We start from the raw sequence: 23,560 nt of genomic DNA on the forward strand, positions 1-23,560 counted from the left end.
GGAAATGGACAAATGTGAGGAGTGACACATCTATCTTTCCACCAAAAATTAGAACTGCACATGCGAAACCTTTTCTATATAGCCTGGTCTGTTGAAGGGCGTATAGAAAGTAGACTATGGCTGTGAACAATGACCACGTATGAAGTTAAAGAAACAATTTCCAGCTTCATATGGAAACAGTTCTTGGTGCAGACAGAGTGAGACGTATGGCAACCATTTTCATATATTAGGCGGGGTAAAAAATATAAACGTGAATTATCAAATTAATGGGAACAACTGATCAGTTTGTTTTCAGTCTGAAGATTTCTCATGGCACTGGGAGAAATAATACATATGCACGTATATGCATGATCTACAGAGAAGCACTGAAAGACATGTCACAAAAGCGGTTTTTCACATGTATATGTGTAATTCTGTACCTTAACCATTTGCGTTTGTTTGGTTAATAACGATTTAATCTTACGATAAGAAACATATTACTGCTGGTAGAGGGACAGTTTTGGTACAGGGTACAGAGTGCCTGACTGTTCTCGGAAACTTCCATGTAGACTTGATAGGGAAGTGCGTGTCCATGAACCGGCTGTTATCTAAACACTAAGTACACAATATTGTGTCCATGAACCGGCTGTTATCTAAACACTAAGTACACAATATTTACTTGATCCACAGTAGAGTATAGATAATTCACGAGCGCCAACATTTAATTCGCTGCACCTTATATAAGACTTTCCTATTTTTTTTACCAATTCACCCATCACTTGCATTCACCGGTGGGTATTTACAACACTTTCTTTTCTTTAAGTATTCACAAAATGTATAATGAATGATGTAACACTTCCAATTTACTACTGAGACTTCACATAAAAACAAAAATAAAAGCATTCTTATACACAAATTTTAATTTCATTTATTGTCATACAATCATTTTAATACCCATATCAAAGGGTCATGACTCTACATTCAAGTAATACCTGTACTTGAGCAGGAAAATGCGATGTGGCATAGTTGCCATTTTTGTACATGTGGATGTGGATGTGGACTGTTTATAAATTGTGATCTCATAACAGATTAAAAGACTCCCGTCTTCTAGTTTGAACTTGAACAGCATCAATAAATTTGTACATAACAGCACAAAAACAAACCAAAAAACAACACAAGAAATGTATGATGAGTTCATCATGACATATTTTCGTTTTCATTAGTAACGAGAGCTAAACATCCACAATTTAACTGCAGGTCTGTTTCTGGTCTTAACAAAAACCTGAGAGAAATTCAATACGTGAAAAAGACCCTGCCTATATTTAACATTTACACAACAAATAACAAGAAAATAAATGAAACTGTTTCAGACTTTAAACATTGAAAAACAGGAAAATGTGTAAAGTGGTACTTAATAAAATGGTCATGTATAAGAAAGACGTACATTGTACCATTTGTTAAAAGTGTGTCGACTGGATCCATTAAAGCAATTTGCCAAAGCCAAACCTAATAATTAAGAAGCTGTTAATATGTACTCCACTACACATAGGACATGCACGGCTCATGTCCTGATGAAAAACATTCACCACATACCACCACTGTAGCGTACTGTATGTTTGAAGCTATAATCATGTAGTGTACCAAAGGCCCTAGACTGATACCCTAATGTGTTCAGTGTATATGATACAACAAAGTTCAGATAAACCCACAAGGTGTCCCCCAATGGCCACCAGGTGTAAGTTTCTATATAGACACAACAAGCACAGCCATTTTCATTATAGGTAACAGTTTTCTCACACATCAAAGAGAGGGCCCATGTTAAGTGCATCTCTTCCGACAGGAGTAAGTTTCAAGTAAATTAGTCTGCTTTCATCAAATTAACAGTGATTATTAAATAAAGACCACTGACTGCTCACCTGCCTGCTGTAAATTGCAGTCCCACATAAAGGCACTCCTTGACATCTCTACATTCCCTAATATCAAATTGATAAACAATTAAATTCAGTCAATCCCTAGTACATCTAAAACTTCCCACTTCACAACCACTGCTGACTAGAAAGCCTAGAAGGGCTACTGCCATAACCTCTAACCATACAACAGAGATATGTGGAGGCAAATAGTGTAGGTAAAAGCTTGTTTTTTTAACACACAGCACTGAAGTGAAGGAGAATTACAGCGTGAGGGGCTAGGTCAGGTGAAAATAATGTGAAATTTGCATACAAAGTAACACAGGTACACCCACGCATCACGACAGAAGCTTTCAAAAAGTCAGAAATTGTTTCTGAGCTGACCACATCTTCCAGCCTTATAATGAGTTAATATGTTCCCTAGGTATGTCCCTGATTATTCAGTATGAGCCCCATAAAGATGCCTCCCTCCATCATTCTGCTCTGCCATCCATAGCAAGTCTTTCCATGGTGTGGAATGGCTGCCTAAATAACTTAAATGGGATTGCATGTTAACAGGTTCTTCTGCTTCACATCAACCTCAAGTGTGATCTTTGTTCGTTGTTAATATAGTCTTTTCTCAAACCTAAAAAAAAAAAAAAAAAGAAAGTCGCATTAAAATATGATTACCGTTATAGCATGCTATAAGATCATAATTCAAAATCCTTTAAGTCCTAATGTATAAGCTGAGCCAAAACGACCGCAAGGTAGATATTTTCTGCTCAAGTATGTGTACAAGAATGAAGAAGGATCATGGTATTTGTCATTCCAGAAAAAAAAGAAACAGGAGCAAAGGGAGATAACTTGCATGTTCATAAGCAGGTACTTACGAATGAAGACTATGCACTCCCCCTTCCATCTGAGCCGACACTGTGCGACGTTCAAACTTCAGCTCTCCAGAGTACATCATTGATCTGTCACATGTTTAATCAGTAGAGTTATCACTGCATGCAGCCTTAATTAAGGCATTATGAGAATCTGATATCAATAGTTTTAAATGTGGATGCTAGCTAATAGTTAATATTATTCGTGAGTATATAAATATATACATATACATGTAAATACATGAGGCACTGAAAGATTTTAAGAGCAACTATAATCTAAGGTTATGAGTTGTAATTTAAGCCTCCCTAATGTTAGAGCGAGGGAAGAAACTAAATGTTAAGGTATGTTAACAAAACGTCAAGAAAGAATGGTTTACCTGAGAATTGACAGGCTCTTTGCACCGATATCTTGGCAGCCATGTTGAATTCCAGCTATCAGGTAGGGAACAAACTTATGTATGGAGCCTTTATCAACAATAGACCCGGACACCCCCTGAGCAACTTTTATCTTGTCACTTTCTCTGTGAATAGAAAACAAGAGTTTTGTAGAGTCAGGTTAACAATGACACAGGTACAAGCAGTAAGGATCTTACAAATAACAATAAAAAATACAGATGATTTTATTTGATTAGTGTTTTCGGTGTACTCAAGACATATATGACTTATACTACGGCAGCCAGCATTATGGTGGGACAAAAACACAGATGAAAATTTGACATCAACTTCGTGTAGCTTATTGTCAATTAATTATTTCCTTGATTTTATTTCTAAGTAATCAATGCATTGTCTGTCAACTGGAAATGTGATTTTATAGAAAGAAAAATAACAAATTTTGAATATTATTAAAAAAGACATGAATTTCAAAGGGGCTAAATTCTAAATTTTCAATCATTTAAAAGAAATGCCCATAATGCATTACAACCTGATAAAATCTAACCATTTTATCATATTACGCTGACCAACAATAAGTGAAAAAATTGAAAAGTGCCCAATAGCTGAGGAAATACGGCTGTTGACTTATTTTCTGATGCAGTAGTATTACCGATGTTATTAAAATCGCCCATATGTATATATGCACAAGAATCACCTTTATACGTTGTGCATCAAACACTTGAATCGCCACAGGACTGATTGGGCAAGTTGTGACTTCCTTTATCCTACTTCCATGTCTAAACTAAACTCAAGCACAAAAGCCTGAAAAATGCAGACGGTAGACATGTAGCTGCTACTCACGTAAAATACCGACTTTGACTGCCTTTGTGTGCTTCCATAGCATCCAGTGATCCCATACCCCTGTACTTTTTCAATCTCACTCCATCAGCAAAGAAATACTCGCCTGGGGCCTCTGTCGTACCTGCCAGCAACGAACCCATCATCACTGAAACACAGCAAACAGGTAGCATTAGACACAGATGTTCCCCTTATACAAACATTTCATTTACACAGGTAACTTTAGTAGAATATGTCACTTTATACAATAATATAAAATGTGCAACTCCAAAATGGTCATTAACTGCCACAAGCGATTTGTCAAGCCTTGTCTCCTGCTGTACTACACCGAAATAACAAAGCCCATATCTGAATTTACAAAGTATATGTACATGTAGGTTCCCAGGTAATTGTATTTCACACTTTCGCAATAATTTACATGAAACTTCAATATGTCCCATTATTCTGAGGCCCGTTTCACAAAAATCATCTACAGCTACATACTGGTTACTCCCATGGCAACGTAATGCCTACAGTACAAAACCTGTGCCTAACCTGTGCTAGTATCACAGAGCCTGCATAGAACCGCAGGACACGACTTTTATCACACTATGCATTAACATGGCCATCCAAAGCAGTAGCATTAATCTGCAAACTACAGAAGGGCTTACCAGTTGAGGCACCAAGGGACAAGGCTTTAATTGTATGCCCCACAGAAGAGATTCCCCCATCTGCTATCACAGGAACACCAAATCTTCGAGCATATTCGGCCACTTTGTACACAGCCGTCCCCTGCGGCCGACCCACGGCCATCACTGCAACAACAGCATGAGCAAGTTAAAGCAAGTTGCAATGCTATCTACTCTCCAAAAAGAGAGCTGTATATTGAGGGCCACATTTCAGCTGATATCTAATTTTGAGTCAAATTTCCCGGATTCCTATCCTTCTGTAAGATAGAGCTAAGTCCCTTCCTTTGAGTACGTCAGTCTAGCCCACTAGATTTTCTCACAGGATGATAAAGTAGAGGCAATTCCCACAATGGCTTCTCCTATAATTTTCCAAGGATTAGAATTATTCCATGCTTATTTGGATCAAGATATGAATATACTTGGGGCTGTAAATGTATTTTATGTCATTTCTTTAAAACACAGCTTCTTTAAAATAAGATTTCAAGCTGTCCCAAAAACATTTTTTTCACTCCTTTTTAATAAAGAAAAAACACTTGTCCCATTATCAGAAATATAGAACTAAACTTTACGAAAGCACCTTTCCCAGGACAGCAATTTACAGTGGCTGTGGCTGTCAGAGTCAAGCAAAGTGTTACTGTCTGGGTCAGGTGGACAGGTGTAAATTTCAAACCCTGTTATTAAAAAGGAAAACATCAATTCACAGAAGTCTGCTCCTCCAATGTTGATATAAAGGTCATAACCACTGAAGCTACAAGGATTAACATAAATTTACGACAGCTTTGCGTCCTGGGTCAGAGGGATGACTCACCTTCCTGTGTGATACAAATAGAGCCCGAGCCCATCCCTACCCTCAGTGCATCAGCTCCAGCATCAATGAGATTCTTGGCTTGAGCGGCTGTAACAACTGCAATGACACAGGGAAATTCAAGACTCCATGTTCTGTCCAACTACACCCTAGTACCTAAACATCAGCATATCGTGTATCAATAATCAGTCAAGGTAAATGTTTACATACTACACTACACATCACAGCCAACCTCCCACAAGAAGGCTGAAAGCATCACCCCAACTTTCCATCATATTATGGTTATGAATTACATGTCTGAATTTACCAAGCAAAATAGTTTGAGGCTGACATAAGTGTTTTAGTTTAAATTTATAGTTTATGTAAGTTCACTATAGTTTATGTAAGTTTATATATGTATGCAATCTGGTCTTCAGGCTTACCATTGCCTCCTACAACTTGAAGATCTGGATATTTTTGGCGAATATAGCGGATTAAATCTATCTGAAACACTGAATTGCCTTGGGATGAGTCCTGAAAGAGTCAAAGTGTAAGACATGTGAATACTAACACTTGATTTATCAGTATCCAGCTAACATTACAATTTAATGGCAAAAATAGTGTGCTTCTGCACTCAAAACTTTACCCTTCGTATTTAGAGGCCGAGAACTCGACTGTTTCAGATTTAGGGATCAACAGCGTCTATCGAAATAAAATCAGATTAGTTAATATTAAGAATCAACCACTGTTTTGCCAGACCTGTAAAATATCCACATGAAAATTTAATAAAGTCTTTATCGATAATGATTACACCATAAAATAATAAGTTTACTGGCAAATTCCAATAATAAGTAGTGATTTAAAACCTTTCAACCAAGGTTCACTGACAATTATTTTCTTACTTAACCATATATAATGAATTTTGTTTGTGATAACGCACTGCAAAGTTTTCACGAACCAGAACAACAACATCAACCCCAGCACTGTACAGCAAATCTAATCTCCTTTTGTCTTCCTCGTGTGTTCCAATGGCTGCACCCACTAGCAGCTGCTTCCTACAATGGAGACATCACTGTCAGTATCATCTCCCATAATTTTACAACAATAATAGCATACATAACCACATATGTGCATGTGCAATGTTCTAGGTAAACACAAGTACTGCCTAATATATTAAAATCATGTCCCTTAAGACTTGTTGGAATAACAGTTTTTGACTGAAAGCCAAGTATCAAAATTTAATAAATTTGCTGTAATGATCCCATTTGAATACCTTTCATCTTTTGATGCCAATGGAAATTCTCTGCCCTTCTTGATATCAGTCCTGGCTATCAATGCTTCTAGCTCTCCATTGTCATTAATTATAGGTAGTTTACCTGCAACAGACAAGCATACATTATAAACGAGGCATTCAGGCCAACACAATGTTCAACAGCTGTGATAATCAGATACATTTTATAGCTGTAAAAAAAATGTTACGATAATAAGGACACATTTAGACTGCACCATGTTGGGAAAACTGCTTCAAGAAGTACTATATGTACCTCATGGATTAGCCATTGAAGAATTAAAATGTACACCTTACCCTTTTTACTTTTCTGTAGGATTTGTTGAGCTTCTTTTAAATCTACTTTATGGTGAGCCACAACCAGATCTTCTCTCTTCGTCATTACCTGTAGATTTAATCATACACTGAGCTTTAAACAGCTATTCTATGAACATGTCTCGTATCATTTAAAAGTGACACATACAGGGGAATCATATAAGAATACTATATCTCAATGTCACATATACAATACCCAAGCCATGTTAGTTTAGTGAACCAAAATTGCAGCTAAATTTTGGTTTCTGAAATAAATTGTATATAATCTCGTAATCATGTATTATATTGATGGCAATGACTATTCTGATGAACACTGCTTTCACACATTCCCTATTCAAAATAAAAAGATGCAATGTGTAAGCATACACCAGAGGAAAATCTGTCGCCCCTTCAAATGAGATTAGTTTTTAGTTCCCAAAAGATGATCACACCACAGGACAAATGAACGAAAAGATTCCGCAAAATCTGATCAGCTACCATTTAACATCCAATGTAAAAGCTTGAAACTAAAATTTCTTAAGTTCATGCAAGCAGATTCCTAGAGGTATGACCATACAGGGACAAACAAGTGAACAGACAAACCTCAAAGGTTTTTCAGCCATTAATGTCCATTTCATCAAATTTCTAGCACAATTTGATAAAATCTGTCCCATTAGTTCTAGAAATGTCATGGATCACAGGATGTGATCACAGGATAGATCCTGGGAATCATTTTGCACATCTGTTTTTCTCATTTTGTCACAAAACCTTTCGTCACTTATTCTCACAGCAAGTGAAATACCCAATACAAGCATTAAAGTTACTTTAATGCTTGTCATATACAATGTATTTATAAACATTTAAAAAGGGAAAATACATACTTAATGCTCAATTTGTCAAAGATGCTCAAAGTAAAGGTGAAAGACATCACAAAATTTTCTGACTGAATTTCATTTTTGATTAAATTTCATTTCTGACAGAAGCACCGTGAGATATGGCAGAGATGAAGTTTCCGCATGATGAAATGTCAAAATAATGATCAAAACAAACATGTTGAAGATGGCTCCTGCAGTTCTGGAAAGGTTGTTCACAGAAGTACAACGCATTAAACAGAGCAATCAGCACAACTTTTTAAAACATTACCATATAAAGTTTGGAAGGAACTGTTAAAGAAACAAAATCACACTCACTCACAAACAGTAGCACAGCAATTTCATGTTTCACAAGTATAAAATTGTTTTACATTAAAATGGTGTAATATTTCATGTGAAACTTGATGACATTTCACTCCACACCAATGAAGCTATCAGGTAAGCATAGTTTGGTTGATACAAAACTATGGGATACGAAACCGCCATTATTCAAGATGTTAAACACTTTTCTTGGATAGCACATTACTGTAAGACCACATTCGTTGGTAAACAGAAAGCATTACTCTTCACTTGACACCTCAGCACACATTACAATATACTGTTGTATATTATTTTGAAATTTTGAATAATTGTTCTGAAATTGTGAGAGAAAAACAGATGCTTCAGTAGGTGTTTATGAAATATAAAAGAACCCCTTAACCCACCTTCCTTTATAACTAAGTTATGGATACTATTAATACACCTCAATATTAGGGTTAGTTCAGACCCCTTGACACAGTAATACTCACAGCTAATTTATCAAATACATGTTACAAACTTCACTGCTGTAAGTTAGTTTGTAACGGTGAAAACACATGTTAACAGTGATCACACAGAAATTCTCCAACTTTCTGTAAAATCCAGTGAAAATACAAAGAAGAATGTGGGTTCAAAATTTAATCAGGTCACAATCATGGTAATAAAAATGTGTGTGTTTGATTTCAATAAGATCAGTTAATAAATGTTTGTAGAACCCTGCTCACTAGACTGACACACACTGTTGGACAGGTTCAATTCAATATGTTCCCAAAAGCTTCCTCTCATGTGGGTACTGTATGCAGGAAGGTCTGCAGCAACCTGTGGATGGTCATGGGTATCTCCCAAGCCCTGCTTGGTTTCTTCCCATCATAATGCTGGCTGCCATCATATAAGTGAAATACTCTTAAGTACTGTGTAAAACACCACTCAAATAAATAATTAAAAATGACACATGGTTACACTGTCTGGGAATATATTTATATCATGTAAAATATTTTAACACCAATGATGTGAATAGGTGGGCCTATCCTACATTGGTGCAAAACATCAAGCTCAAACGGCAAAGCATTGCAATTACAATTTAGCTTGCACCATTTGTTTCTCTGTTTGTCTCTCTCTCCCACACTGTTCAGTTTTCAATCTTTTCACCAAAGTAAATAACATTTGGCTCTTCACAACACACCTGCATGAACATTACGACGTAATCCACATTGACTTTCTTACATCATATTACTTTTACCAATGTTGAGCCTATAAACTCTACTAATCAGCTTTAACACAACATGACAAAAGTGGCTCTAATGATTGCTTCCATCTTGGTATAGTTAGCAACTTCTGACACTATAAATATTTAACATCTCCCTCGACAATAGGATTTTATAGCAACTTGTAGCAATCTATACCAAGCTTTCTTTTAAACAAATAAAATCTTACCATTAAAAAGGCAAAATACATTTAATTCTGACTTTATTATTATTTTTATTTTTTTGCCAAATAATCAGTTTGGTTTATGTAAAGAGTAGGCCAAATGCTTTGTGATGAAAAGCAGTTTTCCTTCTTAGGCTGAAAACTGCTCACTGGGAAAGAGAGGTTGTTGTTTACCTGACTACAATGGATCTTCAGCTGGAGAAAACAACACATAAAGCTCATGACAGGTCAGACAAATCAGTTCATCCATTTCTAATTAAAGAATAACAAATAACCAACAATCAACAGTTAATTTAGGTCTGACGTTAAACCATGGCTTCAAATTAGCCTCAAATAAAGGGAGGTAACTTGCCAACCCTGAACAGAACTTGCGTAACACCATTTGTGATCCTTTGGCCTAGTACATCTGATGAAGTAATTTTGTAATTTAACCTTTGACCTATAAAGAGCTTTAAACTCCAAAGAAATGTGCTATTTACAATGACATTAAATACTTTTGGAAACTTTTTCTTACCTCTGCCAATGGTGTGCCATATTGGTCCCTCGTAAGGAAGTCGATGTCTCTTTGGGTAACAAGGCCGACCAGACGGCCACCTAATTTGCCATTTTCAGTTACAGGGATCCCAGAAAAACCATAGCGTTTTTTTGATTCAAACACGTCATGGACTGTGTGCTGTGGTGACATAACTACTGGATCCACAATAAACCCTTGCTCATATTTCTGCAAAGTTAAAGACATAAAAAATTATTTAGTTGTCAATTTGTAAGAAATTACAAAAATATGATAATAAAAGAGTTATCTTCCCCTTTCAAATCAGTTTAATCAGTGCAGGAAATCCTAATATTTCACCTTTACATAAATAAAAAGAAATATTTTGTTTTATGCCGTTCCAATCTGAGCTCACCAGAATGACACAGAATGTGTACACGTAATTCTAGTGCAGATCATGCTGTGGTCAAATTGCAATTAATGCATAGAATATCGCAGACTGTAGGATGAATACCAAAAATATTGTTCTCATCAAAGGTGGAAATGGTTAAACCCACTTGACTCTTCACATCTATTAGATCATCATTTCCATATCTCACACCAACATCTACATTATTCAACCTTCACTGTGAAGTATTTCCTAAATGTATGAGCAGTGTACATTCTGAAATATGGATTGACTGAAATAAAAAAAAAAAACAATTTGAATTTTCTTACCTCTAAAAAATCTAAATACAAAGAAATTAGTTCAATTCAATATATTCATTTATATATTACCCATTTGCACTTCATAAGCAAGTTTACATATGTACCTGGTAGACAGTAAAGCTTGTCATTAAGCTTGCATGGAAAGTCTAACCTATGAGACAGCAAGATTTCCCAGATTGTGACACTCTTGTTGTTTGGTCTACAAATCTCACCTTTACTTTCCTCACTTCATTTGCCTGAAACTCTGGTGTACAATTATGGTGAATAATCCCAATGCCCCCACACAACTGAAAAACAAACAGGAAATTGTGCAGCTAACAGGTGTGTGAAAACCAACATAATACACAGCTGTATTTACAAACTAGCCATCAACACTGAAGATGTTTGAAAAACAAATGTCAAATGCAATAGAATATCCACAAATTTTTAGAGACAAGATTACAGGACATGCATTAAATAACGTCAACTAGCAGCTATTATTTTGTAACTACTGAGTTTGACAAACAATGATTTTCATGATACTCTTGTGGGACAGAATATGTCTTTCTGGTGGGAAACAGATGGAACAATGACTTGCGTGCATACATGTGTACTTGTACTTGACATACACCACCAGTTAATACATGCACGTAGACATATTTAAGCTACAGATGTTGCAATATCTGTAGCCACAATATTCATATCTCTAGGGCTTGTAAAATAAACATTTAATGTATTTCAGGTATTGAATGCCACAATTGTAAAATGGCACTTTTGTCATTGCAATCTGGTGTATGAGTAGCCAAAATAGAAGAATGCCAATAATAACCTGCAACCTGACAAAACTGCTTGACTTAAAGCCACAGTCGAAGCTGCAATAAGTGGGTCTGAACATGCAAGGCCAGATCTCCTAGGGCTAGCACTCTTACCACTGAAAAATAACTCCTATCTGTATTTATAGAATACTGACCGCCATTCCTATGGCCATTTGGGACTCTGTCACTGTGTCCATTGGTGACGATACCACTGGTCCTTTTAATGTTATCTTCTTTGTTAATGCCGATGTGAGATCCTAAAACAATAGCCTTGTTATTGTAAGAAAACCATTTTACAACCATCCCAACCAGCAACTAAAGAACAGTGTCTGGTGCTTTCAAACATCTCAGTTTTCTGGATTGAAGCGAACCGCACATCCTCTTAATATTGAAGCCAAAGTTATACACAGGGTCAGGTCATTTGCCAGATGAAATTCTTCCTTTAGGCATTAAGGTTTGACCATTTTTTACCTCATGAATCTGACTTCAACAAAAATCCAAGCTGATATAAATTTTACAATTTAGTCTTTGAAATAATTCCAATACTCTCGATAGAATTTGAACATCTGACTACATTTTATTTAGAGAAAAAAAAACCTACCAAAATAAAAGGCATTTTTTAAAGACAGTTTTCAGTTGTGTTTCCACAGATGTGAAATAGTTACTTAATCTGCTGTTTTCTGTCACACTAAAAACCATCTTTAGTGACCTTCTGAAGGTCTATTAACTTAAAAATGTGAAGGCTTCACATTTTTAAGTTAATAATATGAAACAAATGTCAACCTACATGTACCCATCAGATCCAGTATTTCCCGTGTGGTTTACATGACCTTACAGTAGTCCATACTCAGTAAATCCATACACTTCCATCCTAGTTATTTATTTATCAATAATGTGGAAGCAAACCATATAGATTTTATAATAATCAAGTCTTCCCTACACGGGATTTTGCCTTCCACGAGATGGCGGAATAGATTGTAACCATGACAACACAGCAAGCTAAGACATGTTTTGATTAGTCGGAAAATTAAAAGGATGAGTCAATTGGGAAGAAATACCAGGAAGATCCACAGCCAGCCACATTTCACCTGCAACTGGACAGTGGATTATTGTGTGCATGTGAACAATCTCACTGTGACGTGCTCAGACTTGACATGATTGAGTAGAAATAAGTGTCAATTTGTGGAACCTCATCCAGGGCACAATACACATGTAGGTACATGTATATTGAAACAATGTACTCCATTACAGTATGCTATTACCAGGTTTACTTCTGTCAACTTTTGTGAGGAGTACATTTGTACAGTATTAAACAGAATTAACCGAATAGATACTAAAAGATTTACTTCTGTAGCAATATTTGAATTTAATGAGAAAAAAAAATTTTAAACTCTTGAACTTACCACTTCCTCTGCAGTGAAGTCTATAAACCCTGGTAATATCAAGAAATCACTGAAAATGAAGAAATGTACACATGACACTTCTTTGATTAAACTCAAAGGTTTAACATGTTCCCAATCTATATTATAAAAAAAAGCTATACTGAAAACTAATGCAATGAAATTCCGGTACTAAGAGTTTCTCAATAGAATTACAATGTACTTTTGGTTTTACATTTACATGTAGTGTTTATACCATGAGGAAAATTTAAAATCAACCAGAAGCACTGTGATTCTTTTTTGAACATTTCAAAATATGTCTACCAGCATTCACTGTAAATGGTTTGTAGAAGAACTGTACCCTTGGGGTAAAATGTATGAGGCATCGATCTGACACACACTGTGGTTGTTCAAGCTTTCTATATAGTGTGTAGTCATGGCTAAACAAGGTGTCCATCCATTTCATAACTGATGCCCTGTAGGCTAGGCTTTGGATATATCAGAAATGTAGATACTTAAGTCTCTACAACATGAATGCTTCCCTCATTAAGCACTTTTATACAAAAGCCATATATAAACAACTAAACCATATGCAGAGATTACCAGATTAAGATCATTTTACACTGATTATCATGTACCAAACCATGTAGATAATCTGAACTGCAGTCTATAACACTACCTACACATGTAGCGTATAAAGCCATAGCCAAAACAACCAGCCTGTAGACTGTTGTTTGCTTACAGACTTACGGACAAAGTTCACCATATATAACCAGGGTGACTTGTGTGTACTAAAAGCCCTACACAAACATGTCACCTATCATCCGAATTTCACACAATAGCAACAACATTTTAAATAATTATTGCTTGAATTATTGCTGAGAAAAGCTCTGATGTAAATATGTCAAACGCCCAATTAAAAATTTCAAAGGTAGGAATGTATGCTCCCAAGCATTGTTGTTCTTGATGGGCTCAGTCCAGTTTCTGACTGATTACAAATGGCAGCTATTTTTGGCAAAAATTCCCTAGTCTTCCGTAAGCAAACACAGATGTAAAGTATAAATTCCAGTTTGTAAACTTTAAACTTCTATGAATCCCAGATTGTTATCCACCCTTACTCGTTCCATACCTAAATAGATCTTGCTTCCCAAAACTGTAACTTTATGAGAGAAAAAGCAGAGCGAGAGCAACATTGTCTCTTGGGTTCCTTCTCAGCATGCAAAGGAATGGTTGAGGGTTCAAAGTCAGGTTTGATGAGTTGTGACCTTATTTCTATCTAAATAACCACAAAAATCCAAGTCACCTAATTACAAATTTGCTTAAAGAAGTTTCTACCCCAATTTAAATGATTTTCTTCAAGATTCTTGCCACTGCACACCTATCAGAAAGCTCCAATTGGCCTTGAGACAATTGTAAAGACTAGGGTGACCTTACTGTTAGTCAATGAGCTCCTTCCCAGATGTTCACAGTGAAAAGCTGCTTCTTCAATGAACTGATGTCACTTTACCACATGACACGACCCTCAAGTTTAAAATTCCTGGGTTTGACTGTAGCTTAACATGTATCAGGTTCATCACATATCACAAAAATTGATAGCTTTGCAGTGATGTCAAAGCTGTTCTACACTAACCATCGATACACTCTGGTCACATGACTAAAGCACTGGAGGTGAGAACAAAGCAAATATAATCTAGGTGAGATAGGCCTTGGATAAAAAAAATACAGCTTTTAAGTAAGAAATTCTTTCTTGAAATGTATAAGATAGTTTCTCTGTCTTGTAGTAGGAATCGCCAAAAATTAGCATTTTGCCAATTTAGCCTCACATTATTTATCACCTACTAATCCTTGTGAGTAACCTAGATGCTTGAAAATATGAACTGATCTTTAGATCTAATTTAAGTGTCTTGGAAAATTTCTATTCATCTAAAATTTTGGTTTGAATTTACAACTAATACTTTACCTATTAACAAATAGAAGCTATAGTGTTGCGATGAAGTTTTAAAAACTAGGGCTTGTAGCTTTCTACACCACTACTTAAGTCAATTCATTCATGCTTCCCAGGAATGAGGCTGGCCAAATGTGGAGGAGACTCTTTTCAGACGTAGTTCACGTGACAATAGCACACGCACATGCGCATTCAACCCTTACCATGTTCACCAGTCTTAAAGGCATCTAAAAAAAACATGTATTAGCTCGGGAGGTGTAGCTGTATAAGCAACCAGCTATAGACCAGACAGGCTGTCTGATGAAAATTCAAATCCAGAGCATTTTCAAACAAACTACTGAAATCCTTTCAAAAATGCATGAACCACGAGCAATACAATGCAGAAATCTCATATATAACAGTCATACGTGACAAAAACTAGAATGATAAACTTCTTATTTACGCTGTATTTCTTTGTATGCAAACTGAACATCTCCCCATACAATGAAAAATCAGTTTAATCAGGGGACCGTGGGGAAAAAAATAATGTCAGAATGCACGTTGAACTGAACATGTAAATAATACCTTTGTTTTTACAACTCCACACCCCGGTATAGCAATAAGTGTGTAACATGTAACTATGTATTTTTTGGAATATTACCTTTTAGCTAACAACAACAACACCAACATGCAATCTTAAACTTGAAGAAAGTTTACAACGGTACACTACAGCTATGTAGACCATTACCACAGACACACAATTTATCACCCTAAACTTTTCAACACCCTACACGTGTTTAGGCCTACATGTGGCTTCATCAACTTGTTAAGGCTGCCCATGCAACAATGTATTTTCAGCACGTGCCCCCCTAAAATCTACCCTACCTTACGTTAACACTTTGATAAGATTTTATTTTTCTTTCAAGAACATACTTGTCCGCATATGAACAAAGAATCACATCACACCAGTCTGGAATAGGAACTGATACAGGAATTCCTGAGTATTAAAACTACCTGTAAAAATTATAAATCGCCTTAAGACTAAAGAATTATCTACACAGGCATGAAACTCCAAAATCAACAACAACAGAGAACGCGTACATATTACTCACTCATAAGTTAGTCCATCCCCGTAGCCAAAGAGTTGTGCACCAGTCTGTCCATCGTCCGGCACGTAACCTGTCCCTCCTGATATCAAATAGTCCGCCATGCTGTTAACAGATGTGAATAATAACAAAATAAGTCAACTTTCGGACACCGAAAGCCACGTTTTCCCGCGAGGGTATAAGGTCAAGGATGAATGACGTCACCTGCTCGTACCTTGCTAAGCACTGGCAAGACAAAAACTCAAACCTTTCGACCAGGCGAATGTTCAATGAGTATGCATACACGTGAGTGAAGATCTAGATCTCTCCTCTTACTCGCTTGGAGGAAAGTGTTTGAGCTTAGTCAAGTGTTACATGCCGAAATATGACAAGCCCTGGCACTTCAGTACGTCACAATTGAAAGAAGTGCATTTACATTTAAGAGAGCATGAATTAGTTAGTTAAGGAAGCTCACTGACGTCGGATCGAGTGGGCCTAACGTTGTTAATCTTATATGCGAAAGTCCAGGCCGTGGCCAACACGGCCTTGGGGCTTTTCCTCGTACTCGTGTATCGTGACTATCTCATATATATGTAGGCTATAAGTGTAGTATGGCAATTCATCGAACTCTCGAAATTGATATAATAAGCACATAAACCCTTGACGTAAAATGGGAAATATGTTAGTTGTAATTTGGCGCCAGATATGCCCTATCACTCGCCGAATTCCAGAGATCTGCATGTGCAATCGTCGCGGTGTCGAGCCACGCGTAACTGGCGGGCCTTTATCGGGGATGTAATACGGTTCCTAAAAAGGCATCTATAGGCCTATGTCTGAAACCATGTGATCTAATCAATAGTTTTCTGTCTGTCCTTGATTATCAGTAATGTACTTTCAAAGGAGGTCAATATTCACGTACTAAAATTTCCTTTAGGCCTATAGGTATTAAAATGCATTGTTCATTAAAGCGCTTGATGACCACTGATGATGACCGCTGATGATGAACATTCATTGTGATAACCACTGATGACGACCGCTTATGATGACCATAGGCGATAACCGCTTAAGATGACCACATGCGATAACCACTGATGATGACCATTCACTTTGATGACCTTGATTCTAGGGTTAATAAGTTACAGAATATGGTCTAAACAAAATTTGGTTCTGAGCGTTGCTTCAAATTTGTAATCAAACTAGGCCTTCCTATTACTTTGACGTCTTCGAACACAGACCTATAGAATCCATCATAATGCAATATTGACAATTCAATAAATTATAGCCTTGTCCGCAATATAGCTAGTCAAAATATTAACCAGGCTCTACATGTAGGCCCCATACACCGTCTTATCTTATTCAGGCCTGAACATCTTTATTATTACAAGTACCGGTACTGGATGTCAGTGTCTAATATTGTACTGCCAGAAACATACAGACTTTGTTTTATTTATAACTTGGTAATAATAATTCTTTTCACAGAAAGATGCGGTGCTTTTATCGTTGAAAAGCACTCGTCTGGCACCTGAATATGGCGTTCAATGCTGTGCTTCATACGTATACGTCAAAAAGATCGTCAGTAACTTCCCAAAGGTCAATGGTTTACCCGTTCCTCTCCGAAATCTTCGACCCTTCGTATAAATGAAGAATTAATCAATCAACGAATCAACCAATCGTTAGCAAGACTAGAGCTTTGTTTAAAATAATTTTAGTATAAGGTATATAAAGGTGTGTACAGGTGTATACCTATGCGTATAACATCGGTGTGGAGCTCACCTGGGGCCTTCGGCTCCGAGATGAAGTAACTTGGTGGTGCAGCGTCTAGCCAAGGTTTCGTGGCCAGGGGATGGACGGCCTTGCATCATAGACGACATGTGCTTGTAGCCGTACGTGGGCTAGTCTGTCTCCAGTCTGCCAGGACGGATTACCTATCTCACAAGCTCTCGTCACGCTTTACTGCACCTGTACATATATACAAAAATAATAATGAAGCTTTTGCTATTGAATGTATGCTCTAGTACATGTATGATCTCATACAGAAGGAGCAAAACATAAATCTGTCCTAAAGCCGATATAGAAGATCAGGAAAACTAGCCCTATTAGGTATATGGTTACATCTTCATATGGCATGTCTGCATATTGATCGCTAGCGCAGTCTCAGAATTCGAGCTGTTAATTGACATTCCTACTACTGAACGCGTCAGATTCCATCTTAGCATCATCCCTGTTATTCCCTGTCGCTTACCAATAATTCGCCCGTGCCACCAAAAATACAGACTTTCCAGGACAAACACTTTCCTATACGGCAGCGTACAGTGATGACAAATACACTTTAGACCTAGCCTGTATATACGTGGTCCGACCGGAGTTCGGTCACGCAGTGGTACATCCAGGTTACGTTGTCCCGCACGCTTTAAAGATGTCACTATAGATCATATAACAGGTCTCAGCGTATATATTGTATATGTGTGGAATATGGTCTTCGTACTGCTTGCACAGTGCATGTATACTCGTATACCTCATGACACGCTTCCTGCAATCCTGTATAGTACAGAACTGACGAGCAGGGCTATCGATGAGGCTGACATATCAGATCGCACTGACCTATTCATAACGTAACTGAGCATTTGTATGCAACACATATTGGCTTTCATTTACTCCACAACAGCTCTGTCTATTGCTTATGCCGTAAATCAGATAATCCCACCAGTCACATATACCACTTCTCTAACGTCGCTGCCAATCACTACACATCGTGCGTACACAGCTTAATAATATTACAGAATGATTGTCTGGGGTACACCAGCAGACACACTTGTTATCACATTATGGAGATATAAATAGTGTCACACTTACACATTCTACGGGGTGCTGTGCACAATCAGCCCGTGCAACATTGATGTCCGTCCGCCGAACACACTGTACCCCCAAGCAATAAGCTAAAGCAGTATCTGTCAACCACTGCCTGTAAACCACTCGACGTTCTCGCTCTCCACACTCGTATGTTCATGTATGTGGCCTATATATGACAGCACTGTCGTCTTCCATCGACTGCTTACTCCATACGCATGCGTCTCCCTGGCAGCCAGGCCACCGGATGGATACGTAACTAGGCAACAGAATAAATTGTACTGAGCCTACATTGATTTTAGTCTGCAGCTTGGTCGCTTTGCTAGGTTGACAGCCACACATATACATGTAGCTTTGTTATAATCTGTTACTGAGAACGTGGAATGGTCATCGTTAAGATGTGGGCATGAGTTCGAGCAGTATATATACATCGGTCACGTTGGTTTCTCTCATATGTAGGGCTGAGTTTATCGCATTCTAAGCTATGTATTTTAATGCAACAACAAATTGGTTTGACATTAAGTTCTTTTGTACACGGGTGTTTCTACCACTGCATACAATGAAAATTCTCATCATGAAATTTAAAACATACAATCTTCCTATAGAAGGACAATTGCTCATCCATACTTTGCGCCCCACTTCGTTCGTATAAATTAAGGCTATCTACACTTCGGGAGTTCGGGAGTTCACAATTCTTGGTTTTGTTGGCGTGTGTTTAATGTCGTTTGAGCTTCATTTCACTGATTACATAAAGGTTTCTCCGATTTTTATCTCCGATTTCAATTTCAATTCATATCTGTTGTAAATCCATTAAATCTAGGCGTCACTCTCCGTTTATAACAAACAATTGCTTCGTACACGCCTTGTGACTACACCAGTATATGGGGTGTAATAAGTCTCTGAAGAAAGGTATTGGCTAGCAGCTCTCCTAACATTCTGCCATGTACACAGTAGCATGCACGGTATGTAAACGAGAGAATAAAAGCTACCGTGTAATACGAGTAAAATGAAAGCATTGGTTATCGGCATTGTTAGCACATTCGTTCTCGTGCTAAATGACGTACAGGTGACAGTTCTTTGAAAGGATAGAAATTAATGGCTAAAAATATACAAAGCAGACCTCCTTTCAGAAATATTTTCTGAGAAAATTTGGAAACAATTTGGAGTTCCCAGAACACTACAAACACGCGACAGTAAAAAGAAAACAGATTTGACAGGACGCCCTAGTATTCAATGTCCCTGTCACGAAGTTATATTATATATATATATATATATATATATATATATATATATATATATATATATATATATATATATATATATATCGCTTCCTGAATGTCATAAAAGGCATTCGACTGAATTCTTACCATGAATATATGTTATCTTTCATTTGAAGAACTATCATATTATGAGTGCGTAAGGGGCAACAAGGATAATTTTAAGCCGGATGGGTGACTGGACGCGTCGGATGGATAACCATGGCTTGATTTTGTTATGGCTAATCCAGCCAATACACAATATCCGGTGAGGAGAAAATGTTAGGTTCATTTTTATATGATAGTTGTTTCTTTATTGGATTGGTGTCTAACGCTGTTCACAAGAACGTTTCACCTTCGATAGCTAGGTACCTGACAAAATTCCTGACTAAAAGCCCCAGCCGAGGCAGCAGAGAAAAGAGATTGGTTTGAACATGCGATATCATTTGCCAAGGGCGTAATAGCCATTGCTATAACCATATGAGTGAAACGGATGTTGTTCAAAACAAGTACCGGTATATATGTTACAGTCAATCTGTGTAATCAGTCATTACGCGTAATGACTACACAAATCAGTCATTTCGTGAAGTGCCTGTGAGCACCAGGCAATACGCGTAATGACTACACAAATTAGTCATTTCGTGATGTGCCTGTGAGCACCAGGCAATAGGCGTAATGACTACACAAATTAGTCATTTCGTGAAGTGCCTGTGAGCACCAGGCAATACGCGTAATGACTACACAAATTAGTCATTTCGTGAAGTGCCTGTGAGCACCAGGCAATACGTGTAATGACTAAAAATTCCAGTCATTACGCGAAATGACTAAAAATCATGGTCAGGCATTACGTGAAATGACTAAATGCTATAAAACATCAGTTGAATATAAAGATATTATTGACGATTGATCATGATGAAGTAAATCATGAGTTAAAGTCAAAAGTACAAAATGAAGTCATACATCACCGTTAAAATCATACACAATGAAAGTCTTGCAGTCACTTCACTTTAAAAAATACTACATGTAGTTGGTTAGTATTACGAGTCATTTATTTTTGCACATTAGGCTGCTGTGACACCAGTTAGGGCATTTTTTTTTAAACACTTGCACCTATTGGTTCCACATCTCTTGGAGCCTGCACAATTGCACCGTGCATATCCCTGACCACCACAGCTTGATTCCATATGTACAGCCTGGCGTTGTGTTACCCTCTTTGTACAGATTACATCAGAGTCAGTAAGTAAATGCTGGGGACACAAATCAAACTGATTGCGTGAAAACTTGCCTTTCAGAATCCCAGCTTTAACACAAATGGTGTACATGTCATTCTCATCACGGTCCATTATCATTCCCAGAATATTACGTGAATCACCACGTCCCCTCTCCACAGAAGAATAGGTACAGCCACATTGTCTCCCACCTTACCACTGGCTAGTTCCACACGACTCCTCTTGACCATACGCTGAGCTTGTGTCATCTGGGCAGAGCTGGCACCCTTTCTCTCACTTGAAATGTTTTGTAAGCGGCCACTCAATAAATCTGAGGATACTACAGTTGGATCATTGTCACTGCTCATTTGATCAACTGGCAGACTAGCTGCAGGTGCAAAGCCCATATCAGTAGTTTGTGTCGGTTCCTGAGTGGTGGTTTGTGTTGGTTCCTGGGTGATAGCTGGTGTCGGTTCCTGGATGGTTGTTGGTGTTGACTCAAGATTAGAATATGCTAACACTAGATCATCTTCACTTTGCATTCGTTCAACAACCTCAGTCGGCAAAGATGATGATGTTAGGCCAACTTTAGCTTCACACCCAAACATAGCGGCATATGGTGATCGCTGGATTCCAGAATGCAAACTGGAATTTTCCTGAAACTGCACAACTTTGATGCCTACAGATCAATCATTTGTGTTATTATCTCCCATCCAAGCAACAAGCATATCCTTAATGTCACCATTTGCTCTTTCAACAGAGCCTTGACTTTGAGGATGTCGAGGTTTACCGTGTACCATAATAAGTCTTGGCCAACTAATTTCAGTTCAGAGATTACTTCAGCAGTAAATTCACTTCCATTTCAACAGAGCCTTGACCTTGAGGGTGTCGAGGTTTACCGTGTACCATGATAAGTCTTGGCCAAACTAGTTTCAGTTCAGAGATTACTTCAGCAGTAAATTCACTCCCATAGTCGCTCTGAAGGAAGGATGGAGCACCAATAAGAAGAAAGATATACAGCAGCTGATGGGCAACCTCGGCAGCACGTTTTAAAGTTAATGCTCTCAGTATAACAAACTTGGCCAAGTGGTCCTGATAGACCATGATCCACTTGAATGAATTTTGGGCCACAGACTGCATATCAATAAGGTCAAACTGTGCACGCGAGCCGAATTCCTTCGTGAGAATGGGACGTACTACTACACCCTTGGTACTTGAGCGCTTGCGCTTCTTCTGGCATTCCTGGCAGTAAGACTTAAAATTTCAAGAGCCTCTCGAGTGATGTTGGCACACTTTTTGTTGACCTCTCTGACCATCCGATCACGTCCCCCAAGGCCTGTGGCTATGTGAGCTCGCTTCACCACGTCGTGTGTATCTTTTATACTAGCATAGTATACTGGATCCTCATCTTGGGTGGCTCGCTTTTTGATCCCTGGCTATGTGAGCTCGCTTAACCACGTCGTGTGTATCTTCTATACTAGCATAGTATACTGGATCCTCATCTTGGGTGGCTCGCTTTTTGATCCCTGGCTATGTGAGTTCGCTTAACCACGTCGTATGTATCTTCTATACTAGCATAGTATACTGGATTCTCATCTTGGGTGGCTCGCGTTTTGATCCCTGGCTATGTGAGCTCGCTTAACCACGTCGTAGGTATCTTCTGTACTAGCATAGTATACTGGATCCTCATCTTGGGTGGCTCGCGTTTTGATCAGTTTCTCGACATCACCACACTGCAGTATCTCAAACCTGAAATAATACAAGAAATTTATTTAACAAGAGATTTATATAACAAACATAAATAGATCATGCATGCATGGTTTACTTGATGTAAACTGCCAAAATATCCATAGTATATCAAAATGACCGCTAAGCTCTCTTAAATCTTAAATCAATTATACGGCTGTTAACAGCTCTGTAATTTGGCACCATATGCCTGATGTTTTTAAATTGAATAAATATAAACATAAATTTACTTTGATAAAAGGTAGTATCCATGTCTGTTCTTTGTTCCAACAGCTCTCGCTGCCCCTTTTAAATCCTCTATCATTGTGAAATACGTCTTCTTCGGAATCAAAACTTTCTCGCAAACTTCATATTTCTTATAAAGCGCCTCTGTAAACTGGTTTTCATAAGATTCTGCCATTGTGATATCTTGTAATGGCTGTAACAGAATGATTTATGGCAAAATTCTGTTACAATGCAGGTTATATGGGAAAATTTTCAAAGTCATAGGTTTGGAGGATTAAGAAGTCACTT

At 37.7% G+C, this 23,560-nt stretch overlaps 2 protein-coding genes across 4 annotated transcripts; both read right to left on the minus strand.

Moving 5' to 3' along the window:
* Positions 1 to 249: 249 nt before the first annotated feature.
* LOC135469630 (inosine-5'-monophosphate dehydrogenase 1b-like) lies at positions 250 to 18,969 on the minus strand. Of its 3 annotated transcripts, none has more exons than XM_064748148.1 (17): positions 18,844 to 18,969; positions 17,764 to 17,949; positions 16,018 to 16,116; positions 13,006 to 13,054; positions 11,758 to 11,859; positions 11,021 to 11,095; positions 10,125 to 10,331; positions 7,017 to 7,104; positions 6,705 to 6,807; positions 6,372 to 6,486; positions 5,875 to 5,965; positions 5,456 to 5,551; positions 4,630 to 4,773; positions 3,983 to 4,127; positions 3,127 to 3,270; positions 2,756 to 2,839; positions 250 to 2,511 (listed from the first exon to the last, which is right to left on the minus strand). In XM_064748148.1, the coding sequence occupies exons 2-17, from the start codon at positions 17,859 to 17,861 to the stop codon at positions 2,490 to 2,492; spliced, it is 1,662 nt and encodes a 553-aa protein (XP_064604218.1). In that variant the 5' UTR covers positions 17,862 to 17,949; positions 18,844 to 18,969; the 3' UTR covers positions 250 to 2,489. The 3 variants fall into 3 exon arrangements, with proteins under 3 accessions (XP_064604218.1, XP_064604217.1, XP_064604219.1); XM_064748147.1 differs by lacking the exon at positions 18,844 to 18,969 and adding an exon at positions 18,233 to 18,323; XM_064748149.1 differs by lacking the exon at positions 18,844 to 18,969 and adding an exon at positions 18,233 to 18,323 and having other exon boundaries at positions 251 to 2,511; positions 6,390 to 6,486.
* Positions 18,970 to 22,135: 3,166 nt separating this feature from the next.
* Positions 22,136 to 23,447, minus strand: LOC135471074 (KRAB-A domain-containing protein 2-like). Its single transcript, XM_064750121.1, has 3 exons — positions 23,278 to 23,447; positions 22,945 to 23,050; positions 22,136 to 22,543 (listed from the first exon to the last, which is right to left on the minus strand). Exons 1-3 carry the CDS (start codon positions 23,445 to 23,447, stop codon positions 22,136 to 22,138), a joined length of 684 nt encoding a protein of 227 aa, XP_064606191.1.
* Positions 23,448 to 23,560: the final 113 nt, after the last annotated feature.

The sequence above is a fragment of the Liolophura sinensis genome, chromosome 7 (assembly GCF_032854445.1).
Source record: "Liolophura sinensis isolate JHLJ2023 chromosome 7, CUHK_Ljap_v2, whole genome shotgun sequence".
NCBI classification, from domain to species: Eukaryota; Metazoa; Mollusca; class Polyplacophora; order Chitonida; family Chitonidae; genus Liolophura; species Liolophura sinensis.

Coding starts and splice junctions, on each gene's coding strand:
- LOC135469630 (XM_064748148.1), bottom strand. CDS start 17,861: ATGTCGTCTATGATGCAAGGCCGTCCATCCCCTGGCCACGAAACCTTG. Junction 11,860..13,005: donor ACTTCACTGCAGAGGAAGTG/GTAAGTTCAAGA, acceptor CTATTGTTTTAG/GATCTCACATCGGCATTAAC. Junction 6,487..6,704: donor TTGGCATCAAAAGATGAAAG/GTATTCAAATGG, acceptor TCTCCATTGTAG/GAAGCAGCTGCTAGTGGGTG.
- LOC135471074 (XM_064750121.1), bottom strand. CDS start 23,447: ATGGCAGAATCTTATGAAAACCAGTTTACAGAGGCGCTTTATAAGAAA. Junction 23,051..23,277: donor GGATACTACCTTTTATCAAA/GTAAATTTATGT, acceptor GTATTATTTCAG/GTTTGAGATACTGCAGTGTG. Junction 22,544..22,944: donor CAGAAGATACCTACGACGTG/GTTAAGCGAGCT, acceptor TCTTACTGCCAG/GAATGCCAGAAGAAGCGCAA.